The sequence below is a fragment of the Podarcis melisellensis genome (genome assembly GCF_964234715.1).
Source record: "Podarcis melisellensis genome assembly, chromosome: 18".
Lineage (NCBI taxonomy): Eukaryota > Metazoa > Chordata > Lepidosauria > Squamata > Lacertidae > Podarcis > Podarcis melisellensis.
Window position 1 is genome coordinate 983,671 of NC_138536.1, and position 22,990 is coordinate 1,006,660.

General features: G+C 52.5%; 1 protein-coding gene across 1 annotated transcript; it reads right to left on the minus strand.

Moving 5' to 3' along the window:
- Positions 1–5,494: 5,494 nt before the first annotated feature.
- On the minus strand, positions 5,495–8,843 carry KLF2 (KLF transcription factor 2). Its single transcript, XM_081895765.1, has 3 exons — positions 8,731–8,843; positions 7,596–8,511; positions 5,495–6,084 (listed from the first exon to the last, which is right to left on the minus strand). Exons 1-3 carry the CDS (start codon positions 8,785–8,787, stop codon positions 5,909–5,911), a joined length of 1,149 nt encoding a protein of 382 aa, XP_081751891.1. The 5' UTR covers positions 8,788–8,843; the 3' UTR covers positions 5,495–5,908.
- Positions 8,844–22,990: the final 14,147 nt, after the last annotated feature.

Sequence of the window (22,990 nt, forward strand, 5' to 3'; positions counted from 1 at the left end):
TCGTGTGTCGCTCTTGTGTGTGTGTGTGTGTGTTTGTGTGTGTGTGTCTGTATATATATATATATATATTTAGTCCCTAAGATCTGGAAATGAAAGAGCGATTCTTGTGGTTAGAATCTCAAGCTTCTGCCAAACAAGAAAGAAAGAGATTTAAAAGTCTGTTTTTCTCTCGCGCGCTCGCTGCAAATTCTTACTTCTCAAATATAGGGGGCACGGGTAAATGCAATTCGCTTCTTGAGTGTGGCGTTTTGGGGTTGCAAGAAATACACACACCCCAAAAAACCACCACCCCCGGGTCTGGACTCTTAATCCTGTACCCATTTCTCTGCATGTTTGTGTGCGAAGGAGACAGAGAGAGTTTTCTTCAGTTTCCTTTCCTGTTGGCAGAATCATCCACGGTTTTCGGTTGACCGGGGGGGGGGGAGCGTGGGGCTCCCTGGTAGCACCCCAAAACTACTCCTAGCCCCCCGGGGAGAGGGATGGGCAAGGCTGCCGCTTGTGGGGAGGGGTGGCCAAACCCAGGCCCTCCATCCTCCGTCTTGGGGGTGGGCCACGGCGCAAAAGAGCAAGCGTCAAAATGTGCCAGAATGTGCATTTAGGGGGGGGGCATTTAGAGCTATCCTGCACCCCTCTTTACAGCCCATGGGGAATCCTGGGAACAGCAGTTTGTAGGGGGGGGGCTTCCTTTGATTCGGGTCCCCCACCTAGGAGCGTTCTTCGGTCATGGGGGTGGCCCTCCAAACCGCCCCCCCCAGCTCCCGATCCGGTTGTCGCAGGGTCTTGCTATTAAAGAGACGCCCCCCCCTTTCCCAGTTTCTCCTCTTGTGTTTCCCCATTAGTGCTTTCCACACTCTTACACCCCCCAAAAAAGCACTCATCTTGTGGCTCTTAATATCCGCGCCGTCCCTGTCCCCCCACCCCAATTCGCTTCTTGTGGGACGCAAACCGGCTGCTGTCTCTTTTCTCCTCTGCCTGCTGCTTCCAAGTCCTCCTTAGAGTAGACCCATTGGCTCAAGTGGTCTCCTGTTTGCAGAGTTTCTTTTTTAAACAAAGTTAGGGGACAATGGCTCTTTATATTTTTATTTTTGGGGAGAGAAATCATTCTCTTTCATTTCCTCTCCTCCCTTCGTTGCTTCTCTCTTTAGAAAATTTTGGGGGGGGGGGCGTTGAGCAGCTGTGCCCCCCCCCCAGACCTCAGGCACCAGAAAAGTCAGTCCTTTGCATCAAATTGAGCTTAGGGGTCTCTCCAAGGGGGCAGAAGGATTTGGAGCAATGGGGAGGGAGAGAGGGGTTTTTTTGGGGGGGGGGAGAGATGTGTGTGTGTGTTTTGCTGCTGCTGCAAGGGGAACCAAGGAGCCCCCCACCCCACCCGGCACATCCTTTGGACCTCGGTCACGCTGCCCCCCCACCAGGAGATCGGCTGATGATGTATTATATATCCAGACATGTACATGACTGTATCTATGCTCATGGAATTACCCTATAGCAAAGGGGGGTGGGGGGTGGGGGGGCAGCGGGGAGGAGAGAAGGTTTGCTGGGAGGGAGGGGGGAATGTTTGAATTTTAACCCATGCTCTGTGTTTTATTGTTTAATATAAGAGAAATGTTATTGTTTAATATAATAAATGAAAAAGTTACTTATTTTGGAGCATCCAAGACTCTGGGATGGCTCTCTCTCTCTTTCCCTTCTTTTTTTTGGTGGGGGGGGGGGTTGGGAGCTGAGTGGGTCGGACCTGCTCATATTTCTGCCCCCCTATGTTTGGGGTCTTCCTCCCGGCGGTTCCGGGGTCCTCTGTGGCCACAGGCAGTCTCCCCTCTCCTGTCTCTCCTCCTCCTCTGTTACGGGGAGGGGGGCATGAAAGAGGCACCCCCCACCTGTTCCTGATTTGGGGGGTGACCTGGACCCCTTGACCTCTACCCCACCGGCTTTCCTGGCTCTTTCCAGTTGCCCAACAGTGGGGCTGGCTTCAGAGGAGGTCCCTGTTCCCCATCTCAAGCTACACAAGATATGGGGGGAAGAGGCTGGTGGTGGGAACTTTGCGGGAAGCACTGGGGGGGCTGCCAACCCCTCCCCCACTTAACTCCAGCCCCCTTGGGCATTGTATGCCAGCGGCCCACCGCATTTTCCAGACACCTTCGTGGCGAGGTTTGGGCAGCCGTGAGGACAGGGAGGAAGCCATGGGGGAAACCCCTGGGGTTGTAAACAGCTGAGTTATGTCGGCGCTTATAGAATCGCCAAATGGCATAGTTGATAAGGGACCCCCAGGGGTCATCCATTCCAGCCCCCTGCAATGTAGGAATGTTGTGCGGATGCCCGATGGTCGCCTTCCAAAGCAACTCCTCTATTCCGAACTTTAAAATGGAAAGCGTTATGCTGGTGGTGGACAAAAGAGGTTCCTCTCTCAAGGAAAATCTTTTAAAATGTAGTATAAACACCGACAACTGGGAAACACTGGCCTGCGAGTGCTCCAGTGGGAGAACAGCCTTTCCCAAAGGTGTCGTGGGCTTTGAAAACACTCGAACTCAGGACGCAAGGGAGAAACGTGCTAAGAGGAAGGCACGCTTGGCAAATCCACACCATGATCCAACTCCCTCCCAGAAACCAATATCCCCACTGTGGAAGGACGTGGGGATCCAGAATTGGCCTCCACAGTCACTTACGGACTCACTGTTAAAATCACACGTATCTGAAGAAGTGTGCATGCACACGAAAGCTCATACCAAGAACTAACTTAGTTGGTCTTTAAGGTGCTACTGGAAGGAATTCTTTTTGTTAAAATCATGTTTATGGAAGACAATCTCACTTGGCTAGGAGGGATCGAAGAAGAAGAATGCAGGAATCTCAGCTAAAGCAGTTGGTTGGAGCATGGTGCCAAGGAACCAGCCAAGGTTGCAGGTTCGATGCCATATGGAGGCAGCTGCATTGCAGAGAGTTGGACTAGATGATGCTGTGGGGTCCCTTCCAACTCTACAATTCTGCCCCTGAGAGGTGACCGACCGACCTCTGCTTAAAAATCAAAAACCTCCAAGGAACGGAGACCACTTTCGGAGGGAGTTCGATGCACCTTGCAGAAGGTCGAGGGCGCGCCTTGAAGCCAGTGGCATTTGAAGAAGGCGGGGAGGGCAAATGATTGTGTGCGTTTGTGTGTCCCCACGTCTCCCGGTCCCCGAGCCGCCCCCTTCCACCCCCCAGCCTGCCCCTTTGGGGTTTGGGCTCTCCGCTTGCTGGTGAACCTGTGCGCTGTGGTCGGAACGGGGGCCGGAAAGGGCTGAAGCCATTGCAACAACAATCGGAGCCCATCATCGCCGCCGCGCTTCCTGCGCCCGCGCGCGGAGCTGCAACCAAGTTGTGCAACCTCGGCTTTCTGCAGAATCTGGAGCCGCGGGGTTGCTTCCTCCAAGGCTCTCCTCTTCCTCCTCCTCCTCCTCCTGCTGCTGACCAACTTTGCAGGACTGCCCTCCTGCCCCCTTTCCAGAAATGACAGCGTTTCGCTTTTTTCGTTGCTTATTTCGGCAACGGCCTTTAAATAGCTCCCCAGTCATTTTCTGCAAAGCGGTCTCTCATTGCGGGGAGAGCTAATTCGGGCAAACCTTTTTTGGGTGAACAACAACCGACCCACCCCACCCCACCCCCCCGCTCCATGCAAATAGCGAGAGAGCCTGTTTTTTTTCCTTTCTCCGCGCTGCCCGGTTAACCCGTGAACGGCTCGCCTTCCTGGGCTCACCAGGGGAGAATTTGTGTGGCGCTTCTACCTGTGCGCAATGCGCTTCCAGAAGGGACCCTTTTGCGGAGCTGGAAGAGGTCTAGAAATGGCGAGAGTCCGGAGCGACTCCCTGAGTGGGGTTGCGGGTTTGGGGGGGAGAGATTTGGAAGATCAGCGTGCGTAAAGGCGCGAGTTTGGAAGTTTTTATTCCTCCTGAGAATACTTAGAAACGCCGCCGGCTATCCAAAGGCAGGCGCGAGGAACGGGATGCCCTGTGGCATTTACTGACCTAAACTGAAAAGGAGAATCGGATAAATCCAAGGCTGTCAGTGGCTGCGATCCTCTTCGGGCAACGCGCAGCCTGTGATGTTCTGCGCACTTGCAAGAGGTGCCCGTTCCAGTTTGCAGCAGGATCAATTTTATTCCACCTCCCACAACCTGGGAGGTTTTAAACTATAGCTCCTTTCCTAAACCAAAGCCTGCGCTTGCTATTAATAGACGAAATAATTCAGAGACAACCTCGGTGTGTTTGTTTCTGTGTGTGTGAGCGCAGCGAAGGGGTCTGAATTCTCTCCAAAGTGCCGCAGTTTTGCTGACTCTCTCAATAAGCTATATTGGGTAAGCGGCTTTGTGAGCACCTCCGAGGGCACAATCCTGCGCCTTTTGCACACACCCATTTCCCCTCTCCTCCTCCCCCACCCCTGAGAAACAGCAACGAACTGCAACCTCGCTCAGCTTCTGCGCGGTTTGCTTTGCGGGAGGAGACGTTGGTTTCTTGCAAAAAGGCTTTGGTGGCGGTGGTTGTTGTTTTTGCAAAAAATCTCTGCAGCCCCGCCGCGTCACCCCGTTTTTGTTTTTTTAATGGCGCTGTGGAAATTGCCAGCCCAGCAATCACAAAGTGTTCAGATCTACAGACCCCTGGAAGGGAAATGGCGGGGGTTAATTTGCAGAGATGCGATAAAGAGGGTCAGAAAACGACCCTCCGGAGCGTGGAGGAAGGTGCGCGCCTCTCACGCAGTTTGTACGCACCGCAAGCGGGTGGCGGGCGCGTTTAAGGATCTAGTTAGAAAATAAAACACCTTTCTCTGTTCCAGTGTCTCCATCCGCCCACCCCCAGCTTTTGGGGAACAGCAGCAGCAGTCCTGCATCCCTCCCCCCTTCCAAAAAGGACTCTGCAATTACTGACATGCCGTGTTTACGTTTCACATTAAAATACCCACACGCGCGCAAAACCAGCTTGCCGCGGGCACAGCTGCCGCAGCATCTGGAAGAGATTTCAGGGCGCTCCCGAAATAGCTGTCGAGTAAACTAAAAATGAGACTCAGATTATAGCCTTGGGTCGCTTTTGGAGAGCCGTTTCTGGTGCAAAGCATTCGCCCTGCTGCGGTCCGTGCCCGGGTCTATTTCTTGCGCGCTGGGGACGTGGGGGGGGGGCAGGCGTCGGATTTTGGGGGAACTGGGAGGGGGTAGGTTATGGGCACCTATAGGGCCAAGAAATAACAACAGCAACAACCATTTTTTTGCGCCCGGAGCTTGCACCTGTCTTCCCCCCCCGCATCCCCTCCAGGCCAAAGGATTTCTAGATGAAAGAATCAGGCTTACTTAGAAAAAGAAATCTTTAATATATATTTTATAAAAGTTTTCAATTCCCCCCCCCAAAAAAAAGTGGACATGGGCAAGAAACGGGCCCATTTCGTCTTTCGCTTGTATCCTCCCAACACTTGTGTATAAAACTATGTACATTATTTATGTATATATTCTTTTCTTTTTAAAAAAAAGGTCGTTTCTTCACACAAGACCTCAAGCCTTGCTAAGGAGCTCTAGTGTAGGTTAAGGCAGCCGGGAGCGTTTTGCGCCAGGCGCCTCCTGCCTCTGCGCGATCCTCAAAGCCAAGCCTTCCGTTCCAGCTGATCTTCTGGGCGGTCGCAGATCGACTATTTACACCCGGACAGCCCCTTCGTCTCCAGAGCCCTATAAATTAAGCCCCATATTCTCCCTCCCGGGGTTGGGGGCAGAGAGCAGCCCGTCAGGTTTCCGCGCAGCCTCCTGGAGAGATGCGCTGGCCGCAGCCCCCCCGTCTCCAGCTCGCTACTACCGGGGCCAGCGCAAGCCTTTCCCTCCCCGCTCATCCCAGGCGCAGGCGGACGTAGTACCAGCTACAGGATCCCGACTAAGTCCTGGAGAGTCCCCCCCCCCTCTCTCTCTCTACATGTGCCTTTTCATGTGCAGCGCCAGGTGGTCGGAGCGAGAGAAGGCGCGGTCGCAGAGGTGGCACTGGAAAGGCCGGTGCCCGGTGTGTTTGCGGTAGTGGCGCGTCAGCTCGTCGGAACGCGCAAACTTCCAGCCGCAGCCGTCCCAGTTGCAATGGTAGGGCTTCTCGCCTGTGGAGGGAAGGGAGCGGGGTAAGTGTCGATTGGAGGAATACCTGGGGTAGAAATGCAATCAAAAAGCTCAAAGAGGCGATGGGCATGGTTCCCCACGGGTTGGGCTGGATGACCTTTGGGGATCCCTCGCAACTACGATTCTAGCATTTGATCCCCACGACAACCCTGCGAGACAGGTTATGTAGAGAGGCAGTAGCCCAAGGTCACCCAGTGAGCTTCGAAGCTGAGTGGGGGAAGGGAGGATTTGAACCCAGCGCTCCCCAAACTTGGGTGTTTTTTTCCCGGACTACAATTCCCACCATCCCTGACCGCTAGCTACAGATGATGGGAGTTGTAGTCCGGGAAAAACAGCCGGAGATCCAAGTTGGGCGAAACGCGGCTCCAACACAGCTGGGCTTGGAGACGCCCTTTGTGTGCGGATAATAATAGCAATAATAATAATGTTTATACCCCGCCCATCTGGCCCCCTGTTCCCTCTAAGATGCAGCCTGCCTCTGTCACTTGGCAACAGCTGCGCCCCCCTCCCACAAGCCCAGAGCCCCACAGCGCTCAGCCCCACCTTAAACGTTGCCAAGCTCTCATGCACTCCCAGCCGGCATGACCAATGGTCACATACATAGAGGACCAGCACCGGCAAGGGCACCGATGTCCCCCCACCCCAATGCCACAAGGCGAGGTGGGTCGGCAAGCCATTCTGGAGAGCCCACAGCTCTCGGGTTGGAGAGTTTTAGTGGTGGCATCGACGGTGGTTTAGCAACAGCCAACGCCTGCCAGATTTTCAGAGAACTGGGGCCAGGCTACAGTAAGCCTCTGCTGTTTTGGAAGACCTTAACGGACGCAGAAAGAAAGAAGAAAAATCTGCTTTTCCCTCCATGCACCTCAGCCTCGCCTCCACCAGGGGCTCCCGAACTGCGGTGGTCCGCAAACTCCACCCTGCGCCCCTCAATATTTGCAATGGCTTTCAATTGTATTGTCGCTTGCTCAACTTTGCGCTTTTATGATTCCGCGGAGTTCGCATCGGAATGCAAGCGGTTAGAAGCGAAAACAGCAAATAACGGAACGCAATTGAAAAGTATCCAGCGCGTAGGGGCGGAGGGGTCTCCTCCCCCCACAATAAAATATCAGAGCCCCCTCCCCCATATAATATATATATTAATGGGCATTGCCATTCCAATTGTGTGTAGTGCCATGTTATCGATTATGTGGGGCGGGGCTTACCTGGGGAACACCCCCCCATTAAAAAAAAATCAAATTGGCACCCAGATCCAGCGCGTGCAAATTGCCACAGCAGGGGGCGGGGGACTCGCATGTTAAATTTGTTTTAATTTGTTTCACCGATTGGAAAAAAAGAAAACCAATAAAGAAGATTTTTTTGGGGGGGGGGAGTTGCTAGGTGGCCTGTCCAGACCCTCAGGTGGGGGCGAGGGCGGGGGGGGGTTGGACTCTCTGGTCCAGACCTGTCTGGTGGGGTCCTTAGCGCCACCTGCCGCGCGCAAGCCTGCGCTTACCTGTGTGAGTGCGCAGGTGAGCCTTCAGGTGGGAGCTTTTGGTGTAAGTCTTTCCGCAGCCGGCGTAGGTGCAGGTGTGGGTAGCAGTCCGTTTGCGCGGCCAGGAGCGGCGTCCGCGCTTGGGCTTGGCTTCCAGCAGCTCCAGCGGCGACGAGGGAGGCGTGAGGAGGCCCCTCGGGGCAGAGGCCGGGCAAGGCAAGCTGTCGTCGAAGAAGGTGAAGGCGGGCGGCGCGCTCTGCTGCTGCTGCTGCGATGGGTGCTGGCGGTAGTGGAGAGGGTGGGCGAAGGGCGCCGGGTAGGGGGGCTGCGCGTGGCGCCCGAGGGGGGCTTGGCACTCGGCGGCGGCGGCTGCCAAGAGGTCGTCGGGGCTGAGCGGAGGGGTCTCTGCCCCCGGGAGCGGCGGGGAGGCAGCCAGCATGCAGTGCGTGGGGCTCGTGCCCTCCTGCTTGATCTGCGCGCAGGATTGGGGCCACGACATCTCCGGCTTGGGCCCCTCCGCGAACGCCGACGTGACGAAGAAGCGGCCCTGGATGAAACCACCGTTGGCCCCCGGGAAAGGAACATAGGGGACAGCTTCCAGTTCGGGCAGGAGGGCAGCGTTGGCGGCGCCGTAGGGCGGAGGGCTGCCCCGCTCCATCTGCTCGTAGCCGGCGCCGCCACCGCAGCCGTCGGGCGAGGGGCTGAGCTCGTAGAAGGGCTCCCGTCCGGCGCCGTAATCCCCGCGGGGCGCGCCGCTGTCAGGGCCGAAAGACCCTCCGTCTGCGCCGCTGCCCATGGAGAGAATCAAGTCCAGGACGTGGTTGAGATCCTCGTCGTCCTTCGACGGCGCGCATAGCCCGTCCAGGCCCGGCCCGGGAGGGCAGCAGAGGTCTCCGCCGCAGGGCAGCTTCTCCGCTGGCAGTCCGCAGCTCCAGCGCTGCAAGAAGGGGAGAAATGGGCCGTGAGCGAAGGGCGCGCGGAGCCCGGATCCCGCCCGACCCGTCGGAGAAAAGCAGCCGGCGCGCCCACTCCCTGGAGAAGTCCCCGCAGCATCCCCAAAGTCTAGACCCCACGTCCCCCAAACCCCTCTTTTCAGTGCCCAGCGCGGTGCCTCTGAGCATGTGCAGAGAGCCGGGTTGGCGAGCGAGCTACTTACTTGGTGGGCCGGTCGGCTGTCCCTGCAGAAGGAGGCGAAGGAGGGCAGGAGCGCCATGATCTCGGACGCTTTTGGATGTGTCTGCCCGGCGCGGCCGGCGCCTTCCTTTTAAGCCGCGCCGTCGAGCGCGCAGGCCAATGGCGGGGGCGCAGGAAGCGCGTCCCGGGAAGGCAGGCGGCGGAGGGACCCGGCGCTGCTGCCTGGAGGGGGCTGGAACTGCCGCTTGGCCCGGCCCCGGGCCGGCCTAAATTTAGCCCCGCTATAAAAGGAAGGCGGACAGCGCAGGAGAAGCAGCGGCGGTGGCGCGCAGAGAGAGAGGCCGAGCCTCTTCTCCTCCTCCTCCTCCGGCTTCGGACCTTCCCTGCTCGGCTGCAGATCCCACAGCCCCCCCCGGCACTCTGCACATGCTCGGGGAACCCCTCGCTTAGCCAGCTGGCTCCTTGTGCGCTCTGCGCGTAAAGGCATTCACGGGTCGTCGTGCGCGCCTGAGCCACGGCACCTCTTTGGGCGTTCTCCCCCTCGCCAATATGTCTGGGTGGCGGGCAGCACCCCCCCCTTGGGTGCTCTTGAAGCGGGTGGCCCGTTTGTGGATGCGGAGCAACAAAGCGGACCCGCTCCTAACCCGGTTCCCCCGCTGACTGCGCGCATTGCTGGTGCCTCTGAGCATGCACAGGGTGCCTTTCCGGGTGTACAGAGCCAAGAAAACAGCGTGGTGTTTTGTTTTGTTTTGTTTTAGCAGAGGGGGGTTATTATGCGATGAATGCTCCCCATGCAAGGCCGTTTTTTCCACAGCCATTGGCATGCAAATCTCTCTCTCACACACAGCCTATTTATTTATGAATTTATTTTCTTCCATTTCGTATGAAACATCGCCCAGCAATTAAGCAACAACATAAAACCACTTCAACGAGAATGGCACGCCTTATAGAAAACATAAATGAAAACAATTCAAAACCATCCTGATTTACTCCTTTCCAGGGGGTGGGAGCCCAATGACCCACTAGTGCTAATTGAGTTTACAGTCCTCATGTGGAAGAACTGCTTTTGGATTTTCCATGGAAAAGGTCTTCCCAGATTCCATGGGGGAAATAATATGGGCCCCAGAGGACGTGCTGAAGGAGGGGGAGGATCCCCCATCCCCACACAAACCCTGGGGGCACCCCCAGGGTCAGAAGGGCCTGTGGCTGGGAGGCGGCGGTTATAACAACAGCCCTGCAATACAGTTCAAACTCTTGAGTGGTTAACAACAGCCCTGCTGTGTTGTCCAGAGGTATTAGACTTCATTCACAGGCTGGAACTGAGAGCAGTAACCTAGCAAGAAGCTTGTATGATCAACAACAACAACAACAATTTAATTATCCGCCACCCATCTGTCTGTGTTGCCCCAGTTCTGCTGGACAGCTCCCAATGGAATATTCAAAACATGATACAAGGTCAAAGAGACATACAAGGCTGTCTTCTAAAAGCCATATACAACGGGTTACGAACAGCCCTGTTAACGAACTATTCGGTTTACGTACTCCGTAAAATTGGAAGTAGCGTCCCGGTTTGCAAACTTTGCCTCGGTCTAGGGAAAGCACACCACGGTTTAAGAACGGTTTCGGTTTAAGAGCAGACTTCAGGAACGGATTAAGATCATAAACCGAGGTACCACTGTAGTTGTTTATCTCCTTGACATCTGACAGGAGGGTGTTCCACAGGGCGGGCGCCACCACTGAGAAGGCCCTCTGCCTGGTTCCCTGTAACCTCACTTCTCGCAGGGAGGGAACCGCCAGAAAGCCCTCAGAGCTCTGTGTCTGGGCAGAATGATGGGGGTGGAGATGCTCCTTCAGGGATACAGGACCCAGGCCATTTAGGGCTTTAAAGGTCAGCACCAACACTCACTCTTTCATTCTGTTTCTTTATTAATGCTTTATACTTTTAGTACATTTCCGAGCACAATTCAAAGGGTTGGTTCTGACCTTGAAAGCCCTAAACGGCCCTGTATCCCTGAAGGAGCATCTCCACCCCGGACACCGGGGTCCATCTCCCGAGGGCCTTCTGGCGGTTCCCTCCCTGCGAGAAGTGAGGTTACAGGGAAACAGGCAGAGGGCCTTCTCGGTGGTGGCGCCCGCCCTGTGGAACGCCCTCCCATCAGATGTCAAGAAAATAAACAACCGTCTGACTTTTAGAAGACAACTGAAGGCAGCCCTGTTTAGGGAAGTTTTTTATGTTTGATGTTTTATCATGTTTTTAATAGATTATTGGGAGCTGCCCAGAGTGGCTGGGGAGGCCCCGCCAGGTAAGCGGGGTGTAAGTAATAAGTTGTTGTTGCTAATGCATTTCAAAAAACCATCCCGTCTCACTGCTTCCCAGTAACATGAGCTTAAAACACACACACACACACACACACACACACACACACACACACACAGAGAGAGAGAGAGAGAGAGAAAGAGAGAGAGAGAGAACGTGAGAACGTTTTCTTATATTTCGACTTTGCTCTGGCCTGTTTAAATAGGGACCCTATTTCCCTGGTCGCTCTGCCCCAAAGGAGCTTACCGCTTCCCTTTCAGAGCAAATGTAACATGAGGTATGGCTGTATTTTATGTTTTCAAGAGAATCCATTAAGAGTGCATATTTTGTGACTTTCAGAGATCCCTAAGTTTTCTGTTTAGGTTATTTCATATATTTCGTATTATATCCAGAGTGTATATTGATATCATGTCGTTGTATTTGGTCGTTGTGTTGCCTTGCATGTTGCATCTCAGTGACATGAAGAATCGGCTGCGCATTACTACTCGAGAGGAGAGGACAACCCTCTCCCAGCCACTGACAGCTGAGCTTCCCCGCTGCAAAGCGCTTAAAAGCGGTGATGCACACTTCAGAGGTTTTTGTCTTCCAGAGTTCAGAGAGAGGAGAAGGAGGGCTCCCTCCTTAACCGGCAACCCCCACGTGAGTCATCCCTTTGCGATGTCGCACTTGTGCAAGGCCTCCTCTTGTCAGTCGCTGCTGTGGGTGGAAAACTTCCCTTCACCAAGGAAACCTAGCTGACGCCCCTCCTGGGCGCAAGGAGGCAAGGGCCTGTGGGTGTCTTTGCGTGACGCACCAGGCCTTCTTGGGGAAGGAGAGAATGTGCAGCCTCACCTCTTCGTGGCTACGGGTAAATATTGTGATCCTCGCCATGTGCAATCTAGGGGAACCACCAGGGACTCCCGGCCTTGGTGGGGATGCGCTGTGTTCCCAGCATGACTCTGAATAATAATAATAATAATAATAATAATAATAATAATAATAATAATAAATATATTACTTATATCCTGCCCATCTGGCTGGGTTTCCCCAGCCACTCTGCGTGGCTCCCAATAAAATATTAAAAACGCGACAAAACATCAAACATTAAAAGCTTCCCTAAACAGGGTTGCCTTCAGATGTCTTCTAAAAGTTGGATAGTTGTTTATTTCCTTGACATCTGATCGGAGGGTGCCACCACCGAGAAGGCCCTCTGCCTGCTTCCCTGTAACCTCGCTTCTTGCAGGGAGGGAACCACCAGAAGGCCCTCGGAGCTGGACCTCAGTGTCCAGGCTGGACAATGGGGGTGGAGACGCTCCTTCAGGTCTACAGGACCGAGGCTGTTTAGGGCTTTCAAGGTCAACACCGACACTTTGAATTTGCTTGGAAATGTCCTGGGAGCCAATGTAGGTATTTCAGGACCGGTGTTCTATGGTCTCCACTCCCAGTCCCCAGTCTGGCTGCCGCATTCTGGATTAGTTGCAGTTTCCGGGTCACCCAACAGACTTGCATGCATTGCATAAGCCAGCTAACATCTGTCCCACCGCTGGAATATAAAACAAGGTTCTTTCAAATCTTAGGACTTTCCTCTTCCCCTCCATGGCTTCTTCAAACACCTATGTCAACTGCATATTTTAGTCCATCCAAATTATAGTCCTCCCTTGTTTCCAAAGTCTTTGTAACATTGCAAGAGTTATTCAAAGCCTGAATTCCCCCTGCACTTTTAAAATAATGTACACAGTATCTTTTTGTTGTTGTGTTGTGTTTTCTATGTGGGTACTGCTGGTTGTTTCCTCTTCTTCTTTTTGAGTGTCTCACTCTGTGCACTTGTAATTTTGTACTTTTTAAATTTTTCTATAACTGATATAAAAAGAACAAAACCACAAAGTTCCAGATTCAATGTAGCGATTTATAGGAGATACTTTACACGCAAAAAACCCCAAACCCCCCACAGAAACAAAGAAGGGCTACATTCAGACTGCGGGTGTAAAGCAGGAACCCTATCAAAGGAAAGGAAAGACGTGCCTAGCCCCCCTCATTGAAAATTTGGGGGTGCGTCGGCTCTCACGGCCTGGCAGAGATAGGGCCCCTGTTCAGGACATTTAGCTGAGCTTTTCTAAAATCAAATTATAACTGCTTAATTTCATTCAACGGTGGCTATTGAGTCTTGTTTAACGTTTAATTTTATTATTATTATTTATATCTCTGTTATGATTTCGTTGTCTAAATTATGCCCAATAAAGGCTGAATGAATGAAAGACAAAGGTTTGCTCTCTCCTGCTCAAATCCTAAATCCACTGCCTGCCCGAGAGCCTAGTATTATGGGATGGCCTAGAAAGCTCGGTTATCAAAAATGGCAGGCCGGTGTTGTTAATCGGAGGAACTAAATCCCAAAGGAAGGAGTCAGTCCTGTGGCGGCAGCATTGGTGCCAGATTTTTTGAGGGCAGCGTCTGAAATGGAGGTCCCTCTGAGCATGTGCAGAATGCTCTCCGGGTCGAGGGAGAAGGCGCCCTGAGATCTTGCCCAATTCGCCCTTGCAATGCTGGGATCTTCCGTGCGGAAAAAGCGTCCATGGTGGCTGAGTCAGGGACCCCTTTTTGCTGGCAGCACCTGCCCGGGCCGTCCTGTTCCCAGCTTGAATTCATGGAAGTGTGATTCAGAGGCTGGCTGGGGGCAGCAGGAGGAAGGAGGCCGATGACCGCATCGCATGGCCTCCGACATTCCTCCCATGAATATAGGGACGTCCCATGCCATAACCATGATTTTTACTATTTATATACCATCTGATTGCCCCGGCACACTGTGGGCAGCTTCCAACATATAGAAAAACAGAATACAACATTAAACATTTTTTAAAACTTCCCTATAGAGGATTGCCTTCGGATGGCTTGGGGGGTCGGATAACTCCATCCCCTCCAACGTTTCTCACCTGAAAACAGGGACATCCTATTCCATCCCCTCCAACGTTTCTCCCATGAAAATAGGGACGTCCTATTCCATCCCCTCCAACGTTTCTCCCCTGAAAAGAGGGACATCCTATTCCACCCCTTTGTGTTTTTTGTGTTGAATATATGCTATATAGGGATGCGGGTGGCGCTGTGGGTTAAACCACAGAGCCTAGGGCTTGCCGATCAGAAGGTCAGCGGTTCGAATCCCCGTGACCGGGTGAGTTCCTGTTGCTCGGTCCCTGCTCCTGCCAACCTAGCAGTTCGAAAGCACGTCAAAGTGCAAGTAGTTCAATAGGTACCACTCCGGCGGGAAGGTAAACGGTGTTTCCGTGCGCTGCTCTGGTTCGCCAGAGGCGGCTTAGTCCTGCTGGCCACATGACCCGGAAGCTGTAGGCCGACTCCCTCGGCCAGTAAAGCGAGATGAGCGCCGCAACCCCAGAGTTGGCCACGACTGGACTTAATGGTCAGGGGTCCCTTTACCTTTACCTTTATATGCTATATGGTCATTGATGGACCTAACAGGTATCGAAAGCCATTTGCACATAACAAAATACGTATTTTTATCAAAGTCATTGTTGAACTGAAATACAATTAAGAAATATATTAATAGTGAAATACAATTCAGAAGAAGTGTCTAAATAGTGAAAGAATGATTAAGCTCTAACTTACAATGGTTTTTGATTCATAAACTTAATAATGCCAACACATTGGCATTGGGCAAGGACAAAGGTTCCTTCGGAAGCGTAATTTACAAAGACTCATCATCTAGTCTCTAGAAACTTGCTATAACATGAATTAATAACAGGTGCAAATATATGATGCAAACTACTAATAATGATAAATAGCAGAATGTAGGCACCCTGTATAAGGGACGCTGGTGGCGCTGTGGGTTAAACCACAGAGCCTAAGACTTGCTGATCAGAAGGTCGGCGGTTCGAATCCCTGCAATGACGGGGTGAGCTCCCATTGCTCGGTCCCTGCTCCTGCCAACCTAACAGTTCGAAAGCATGTCAAAGTGCAAGTAGATAAATAGGTACCACTCCGGCGGGAAGGTCAACGGCATTTCCGTGCGCTGCTCTGGTTCGCCAGAAGCGGCTTTGTCATGCTGGCCACATGACCCACCAATAAAGCGAGATGAGTGCTGCAACCCCAGAGTCGGTCATGACTGGACCTAATGGTCAGGGGCCCCTTTACCTTTACCTTTAGACACCCTATATATAGAAAGGAGCAAGGCAGTGATATTTTCGGGTGCAGGCTAGCAGGCGGGGCCCATGACTTACACCATAGGAGCCTACACAACACAAAACACTGTTGCTGGATGAAGGTTTTATTCTATTTGTTTTTTATCTTATATTTTGGAAATGTACATCCAGTTGTTGTTGTTTTTTCCCTTTACATTTTTTGGGGCCCCCAAGAGAGTGGGGCCCTAAGCTAGAGAGTGTTTAGCTTATACGTAAATCTGGCACTGGTCCCCGGGATGCCTCTCTCCCGAAGGAGGCGGTGAAATTGGGTGATGGATTGTGGGGTGTGTGGACGCCTTCAGGGCATTTTGCTGCCCTTTACCCGGAGAGGAAACTGAGGCAGGCCGGCCTGGGCTCCCCAAAAGGCCCCCTTGCCAGGAGTGCGCAGCAGCCCAGAGGCTGTTGCTGCTGCAGCAAAGACCGGCTGCAAGAGAGAGAGAGGGGATCCTCAGCAGCCTTTATATACCCAAGTTATTTTTAACCGCCTGCCTCCCCTTTGCTGATGATGCCTTCGTTTCCTCTTCCAGGCGTTCGTTCAGGAAGCCCTGCTTGGCTCCCCTTCCTGCGAACACGCGGCCCAAAGCACAACAACTGGGGGGGCCAGTGGAAAGAAACCTGGCAACCTCCTCCAGCCCCAAACAGAAATCCTTTGAAAGCTTTGGAGGGCGGCCAGGGAGGCAGGCAAGGCAGGCCGCAGCGCTCAGCCGAGAGGCTGGACCACAGCAAAGGCTTGCAGGATCCCCGGCCGATAGGCTGTTGCTTGGGGGAAAAAGGCCCTATTGAAGGCGAGGGGAAAGGGGGCAGCTGGCTGGCTCCCCCCGCCTCCTGGCCTCAGGTTGCTTTCCATGCTCGCGAGTGCCGGCGCATACCTTCCAGCGTACATAAAAATGTAAGAAAACATTAACTGTTTAAAGAAATTAAATGACTTTGCCTATACAGGGCTGCCTTCAGATGAGTTTTTAAGGTTGGATAGTTGGTTGGCTCAGGGGTCGGGTAACTTCAGACTCTGCAGTGTTTCTCTGATGAAAATAGGGATGTCCTATTCAGTAATAATAATAATAATAATAATAAAACAACTTCCCTATATATAATAAACATAATAAAACTAGACAAGGCTGCTTTCAGATATCTTCTAAAGGTTGTATAGTTACTTATATCCTTGGCTTGGGGGTCGCATAACTACAGACCCTCCAGCGTTTCTCCCGTGAAAATAGGGACATCCTATTCCATCCCCTCCAACATTTCTCCCCTGAAAATAAAGGTAAAGGGACCCCTGACCATCAGGTCCATTCGTGGCCGAGTCTGGGGTTGTAGTGCTCATCTCGCTTTACTGGCCGAGGGAGCCGGTGTACAGCTTCCGGGTCATGTGGCCAGCAGGACTAAGCCGCTTCTGGCGAACCAGAGCAGCGCACGGAAACGCCGTTTCCCTTCCCGCCGGAGTGGTACCTATTTATCTACTTGCACTTTGACGTGCTTTCGAACTGCTAGGTTGGCAGGAGCAGGGACCAAGCAACGGGAGCTCACCCTGTCATTGCGGGGATTCGAACCGGCGACCTTCTGATCGGCAAGCCCTAGGCTCTGTGGTTTAACCCACAGCACCACCCGCGTCCCTCTCCCCTGAAAATAGGGACGTCCTATTCCATCCCCTCCAACGTTTCTCCCCTGAAAATAGGGACGTCCTATTCCATCCTCTCCAACATTTCTCCATGAAAATAGGGACGTCCTAAGGAAAAGTGGGACGTTCCCGGATCAAATCAGAAACCGGGACGGCTTGGACTAGACAACCCTTTTGATCCCTTCCAACTTTATGATTCTAGGATTTTATTGCTCTTGATGTTAAGCCAAAAGCGCTCTGCAGAGAAGGCCGGCCTGCGTTGTGGACAAACTACGGCAGAGTCCGAGACGTTGGCGGAAACGATTCTTTCTCTCTTTCCACCCTCGAGGTCCAGCGGACATCAAAGCCTTGGGTTGGGAAAGGGGCCAAGTCAAATCGAGGCATCGTCAGCCCAGAGCTTGCACAAATAGAGCTGGTTCCCCACATGCCGCCGTTTCAGCCGAACATGCACCCAACCTCCTCTGGCCAAAACTAAGTGCTTGCAGGTGTTCTAGCAAGAAGGCCGAGGTTCTTCTGGGCTCCCACAATGACAGACTCCAGCTACAAACCGCAAAAACCGGGCTGGGGAAGAGAGGATGGAGGGGGCCGCATTCCAAGGGCCTGGCCAGAAATAGTTTGTCCTTCTATTTGGAGAGAGAATTACAGAGGGGCAGGCGGCTATATTTCTGAACATGGGCACAGGCCGTGCCAGCTGGGTCAACGGCTGGTTCCCCAAAGGGTCTCTCATCTTCTGCAACCAAAACACACCAGGAGGAGGGCCAGGGCTGGGGGAAGAGAGATTTTTTGGCTGTGCCGGGAGAGGGAGGGGCGTCCTAGACTTAATGGGCATAATATTTTGCTTTGCTGTGCGCAGTGATTATTTTAACATTGCGGAGCAAAGGCTGCTTTTGCTTTCTTTGGCAGGGGAAATTTACCAGTGGAATCTGGCAGGCTGGGCTCTTGTTGTGATCTGAGCGCGAGGCAGAGGCATGCAGAGGGCCGGGAACTGGCTCCCAGCAGCCCCTGCCATGCTTAGGCCAGCGCTTCTGACTCGGGCTGGCAGCAGCAGACCCTCCAACGTTTCTCCTGTGAAATAGGGATGTCCTATTCCATCCCCTCCAACGTTTCTCCTGTGAATATGTTGTTGTTGTTTAGTCGTGTCCGCCTCTTTGTGACCCCCTGGACCAGAGCACGCCAGGCACTTCTGTCTTCCACTGCCTCCTGCGGTTTGGTCAAACTCATGCTGGAAGCTTCGAGAACACTGCCCCACCATCTCGTCCTCCGTCCTCCCCTTCACCTTGCGCCCTCCATCTTTCCCAACATCAGGGTCTTTTCCAGGGAGTCTTCTCTTCTCCTGAGGTGGCCAAAGTCTTGGAGCCTCAGCTTCAGGATCTGTCCTTCCAGTGAGCACTCAGGGCTGATTTCCTTCAGAATGGAGAGGTTTGTTCTTCTTGCAGTCCATGGGACTCTCAAGAGTCTCCTCCAGCACCAGAATTCAAAAGCATCCATTCTTCGGCGATCTGCCTTCTTTGTGGTCCAGCTCTCACTTCCATACATCACCCGTGATAATAGGGATGTAATTTCCATCCCCTCCAACGTTTCTCCCCTGAAAATAGGGACATCCTATTCCATCCCCTCCAATGTTTCTCCCGTTAAAATAGGGGTGCCCTAAGGAAATGCGGGACATTCTGGGATCAAATCAGGAACCGGGACAGCTTCTGCAAATCTCTGGAAAACAGGGACCCTTGGAGGGTCTGGGCTTTACGGCCCCAGAAATGCCATTGAGAGACTAAAGGTTTTCCCTCCCCAAAACGGAAACAAAGCCCCTCTCGGCTTCTCTTACTCCCCTCTCCTCAACCGCGGCGGCTGGTATGTGGGCCCACCGCCCTGCATATTTTGGAAAACGAAAGAGCTCTGAGCTGGGAGCAGATTTGGGGCGTTCCTGTTGATTTGTGCAGCGGGTGGAATCTCTCGTATATTTTGCAAGATTCCCTGGCGCAGCCGAGAAGCCGTTCTAGAAAACCTGGTGGAAAAGAGCCGAAAGAACAAGCGTATTTTAATGGGAGTAGTTTCAGGAGCCAATTGGCACAGCCGCGGCCTGATTGCGCACCAGCTAAAGTTATTGTTCACTGTGTTTCTACATTTTCAGTTTTCCACTGAAACCTCCCACAGGCAAAGGGAGAGGAATGAGCGCAAGGAACGCTTGCGATGCTCTCCTTGTTGGAGAATCCCAAAAATTAATCTGCCGAAAGACCAGCAACATTCAATCCTTCTCTCTCAGGTTCACCAGACTTGGAGGCAGGGAGAGGGCCTCTCCAAAGCCTAGCAAATTTTGGCTCCTCCTTCCCCAAATCTTTCCATTCCAGTTAAGCGACAGGGCACAAGAGGAAAAGGGTTTGGGGAGGGAGGAGGAAAAACAAGCACGCGTTCTAGTTGCATTGCAAAATGCCCTGCATAGGACGGTATAGAAATTCAGTTGATTAATTGATTGATCATTGTTCTTACAGAAGAGACCCTTCTCTGAGCCACAACTGTTCATCAAGGTCGACAGCCTGTGGTGGTTTCTTATGGTATCAGCCCAGTATACCTGAAGGAGTGTCTCCACCCCCATCTGAGGTCCAGCTCCAAGGGCCTTCTGGCAGTTTCCTCCCTGCGAGAAGCGAGGATACAGGGAACCAGGCACAGGGCCTTCTCGGTGGTGGCACCCTCTCCCGTCAGATGCCAAGGAAATAAACAACTATCTGACTTTTAGAAGACACCTGAAGGCAGCCCTGTTTAGGGACGTTTTCAATGTTTGATTATGTTTTCAGCATGCGCAGGAAGCCGCCCAGAGTGGCTGGGGGAACCCGGCCAGATGATTGGGGTATAAATAATGAAATTATTATGTCTTTCCCTGGTGCAGCATGGAAACCAAGAAGCTGGGGAAGAGATAGGGGTGCCCGAGAATCACCCCGCAGGGGTTTCGGTGGCGAGATGGGCTTTGCAAGCGCCCCAGATCCGGGGCAGGCCTCGCGGCCTTTGCAGGGAGGAAATGCAATCTTTGCCCCCCTGCGCCACAGAAAGAGCGAGAACGACAACGAGGGCACGACAAGCAGGGAGCTGGCACTGCGTGTGAGAAAGCCCTTGACGGGGCAGCCGCTGTGGTTTGCATGTTTGAAAGGGGATGCTGTGCCCTGCCTGGATGTGCTCCTGCGCCAGCGGCTCGCCTGCAGGAGGCAGCCTTGCAGGGTGGGCGCGCTGGTGCCCTTTCCATGCCCGGGTTCAGAAACCCGGCGGCCTTGCATGCAAGTTTTTACAGTTGGCTGTTGCCAGTTATGGCTCTGGCAGAGCCTTCGAGGTGCATATCCTCTCCTCTCCTCTCTCTCTCTCTCTCTCTCTCTCTCTCTCTCTCTCTCTCTCTCTTTCTCGGTGGTTTATCTTTCTAAAGGCTTGTTATTAGCATAACAGTCGATCAGTAAACCTCAGATAGCTGTGGAGAGCCGCAGGTTTCGTAGCCAATCTCTTGAGTGGTTTTGAAACTGGATGAAACCACGTGCCAAAAAAGACACAAGCCGCTCGCCTCTTTCCAGCTTGTTTTTCTGGGGTTTTTCGTTTTTTTCTGCGGCCGGAGAAAATTTCGTTCCAGAGCTGAAGGGTTTCTCTAGGGTTCAGCTGCACGTTTTGGATCCTATTTTATAAAAAAACCAAACGATTATTTTTTAAAAAACAACAACAACATTTCTTAGCGGTGCTCAACAGCTCAGCAGCTTGAACTCACCCCTAAAAGGTGCATTCTGTCATTGTCTCCTGAGACACATAGATGCTTTGCACACCCTCCAACGCTTCTCCGATGAAAACAGGGACGTCCCATTCCATAATGATAATTTTACTATTTATACCCCACCCATCTTGACTGGGTTGCTCCAGCCGCTCTGGGCAGCTTCCAACAGATATAGAAACATAATTGAGTGGGTATATATTTTAAAATGTTTTTTAAAAAAAGCATTTTCACAGTGTTTTTTAAAATATACAGTATGTGTAGATTCGGTCCCCTTTGTCTCTCCTGGCAGCTGCGTGTCACGTGTTGCCACTTAAATCTCGTGACGACAAACCCCACAGCTTGCTAGTGCGCCTAATAATAATAATAATTTTATTATTTATATCCCGCCCATCTGGCTAGGTTTCCCCAGCCACTCTAGGCGGCTCCAAACAGAACACTAAAAACAGAATAAAGCTTCAAACATTAAAAACTTCCCTAAACAGGGCTGCCTTCAGATGCCTTCTAAGTCAGACAGTTGTTTATTTCCTTGACATCTGATGGGCAGGTGCCACCACCGAGAAGGCCCTCTGCCTGGTTGCTGCAACCTCACTTCTCGCAGGGAGGGGACTGCCAGAAGGCCCTCGGGAGATGGACCCCGGCATCCGGGATGGAGACGCTCCTTCAGGTCTACTGGGCCGAGGCCCTGAAAACAGACCTTCCCTTCGTCTTTTCTCTTAACCTGTTGCCAATCAGTTCTGCTGGCCTGAAAAACACAAGACCTCTTCTCCATCTGGAAAATCTGGAAGAGCTGTCAGCCCCCCTTTGATTTGTCTCAGAAGCAGAAGAACCAGGGATTTGTTTTATCCAACTCCCCAGCAATTTTTGTTGGGCAATGTGTTTGGTTTGTTTCTTAAACACACGTGTAGTTCGTTTCTAAATATGCACAAAATCAATGCATGTTGGGCAATGTGTTTGGTTGGTTTGTTTCTTAAACACGCGCGTAGTTCGTTTTTTAAAGATGCACAAAATCAACGCAACTTTTTGGGCGGTGCAGGCGTGCTTAAAATGCAACACTCTTTGTGTGTCTGTGTGTTTGTGAGCGGAGAGGCCTTGCTTCAAATGCAAAAAACCTCTGTGCGTGTGGAAATGTCTTTCTGCACCCAGCAACTGTAAAGAAAGAGCTGAACCTGGGGAGGTTGGGTGCCACCACTCGTTTACGGTAATTTGCAACGGACGAGACTCTCGGGGCCTCTTATCGATCCCATCTAGATTGCAGGGCGAGATACAGAAGCGGTGCGTTGTTTTTTTCTTGTTCTTTACAAAAACGAATAACAGCCCCAAACTCTCCCAGCGAAACACACACACACACACACACACCCCAGCAAGGTGTTTGCAGCAAGAGGCACATGTTGGCGGCGGCTTCTGTTCTGAGAATCAGCAGAGAAGCTGCTCACTGTAACCGCATTGAAGAATTGTCACCCCTGATGGGAGAGACAACAACAGGGTGTGACCTTCTGTAGACCAAGGTTGTGGCTCAGTCCCCGGCCTGCTTGCAGAGGTCAAAAGCAAGGGGGGCTTTTTCAGGAAATTGGCCCAGGCCAGGTGGAAAGATGTGGGGCAGTTTGGACGGGGGTACAGCAGCGCAGCTCAGGAAGTGGGGGCCCGCGAGGGCAAGGGAAACCAGGTTGTGCCAAGGAGACCCTCCAGGAACTGCGCACGGATGTGGAAGCCCCTTCCCCAATTTCACAGCTGTAGCCTTTGCCCACACTTGTGCAAAATCAGGTGCGAATGCCTTTGGGGGGGAAAGAACCACACAAGGGTTTGCGCTCTGAAATTTCGCTCTTTGAAAGCCAGCGAGTTTTTGATGTGGGACTTGAATGCTTTTTGCACAGAACTCTGGGGGGAGAGATTTTGCAGCGCTAGCTGAGATCCCAGTCTGCAGTTGGCCTCTCTTTTTTTGTGTCCCTGCCCCGTGCAATAATAATAATAATAATAATAATAATAATAATAATAATAATATCTTCACCTGCTGTCCAGCCTTGCAACTTTTCTGAGCTGAGGGACATGATTTTGCTCTGCGCTGCAAGAATAGTCTGCAGCTCTGATGGAAGGGGAGGCAAGGAAAAAATTATGACCCTAGCTAGGCGCAAGAGAGACCTCAATGTCAGCAAAGGTTTGCAGGCCTGCAGGACTGTGGGGCAAAGTGGCAAATCTGGTGGCGCAGTGTCCCACCCCCCCAGAATGCACCCTGGCTGTCCTGTTTTCGCCATCTTCAGCAAGGACTTCTGGGAGGAAGAACTGCCGCCCCAGAAGCGCCTCTTACAGTGGTTGCACAATCTGGGCCTCTCTTAATTTATTTTTAAGCTCGGAGGAAATTCGGCACAAAGGAAGCGGGTTCGGCGTCGAGGGCATCAACACAGGCAGGTATTCTTGCAGCTGATTTGCATCGCGCTGTCTTCCTTTCTG

What these genes read in the sequence shown, in the direction of transcription:
- KLF2 (XM_081895765.1), bottom strand. Translation starts at nt 8,787, where the DNA reads ATGGCGCTCCTGCCCTCCTTCGCCTCCTTCTGCAGGGACAGCCGACCG. An exon ending in ACAGCCGACCGGCCCACCAA is followed by an intron (nt 8,512 to 8,730) that starts GTAAGTAGCTCG and finishes CCCTTCTTGCAG; the next exon opens with CGCTGGAGCTGCGGACTGCC. An exon ending in TCACCTGCGCACTCACACAG is followed by an intron (nt 6,085 to 7,595) that starts GTAAGCGCAGGC and finishes TTCCCTCCACAG; the next exon opens with GCGAGAAGCCCTACCATTGC.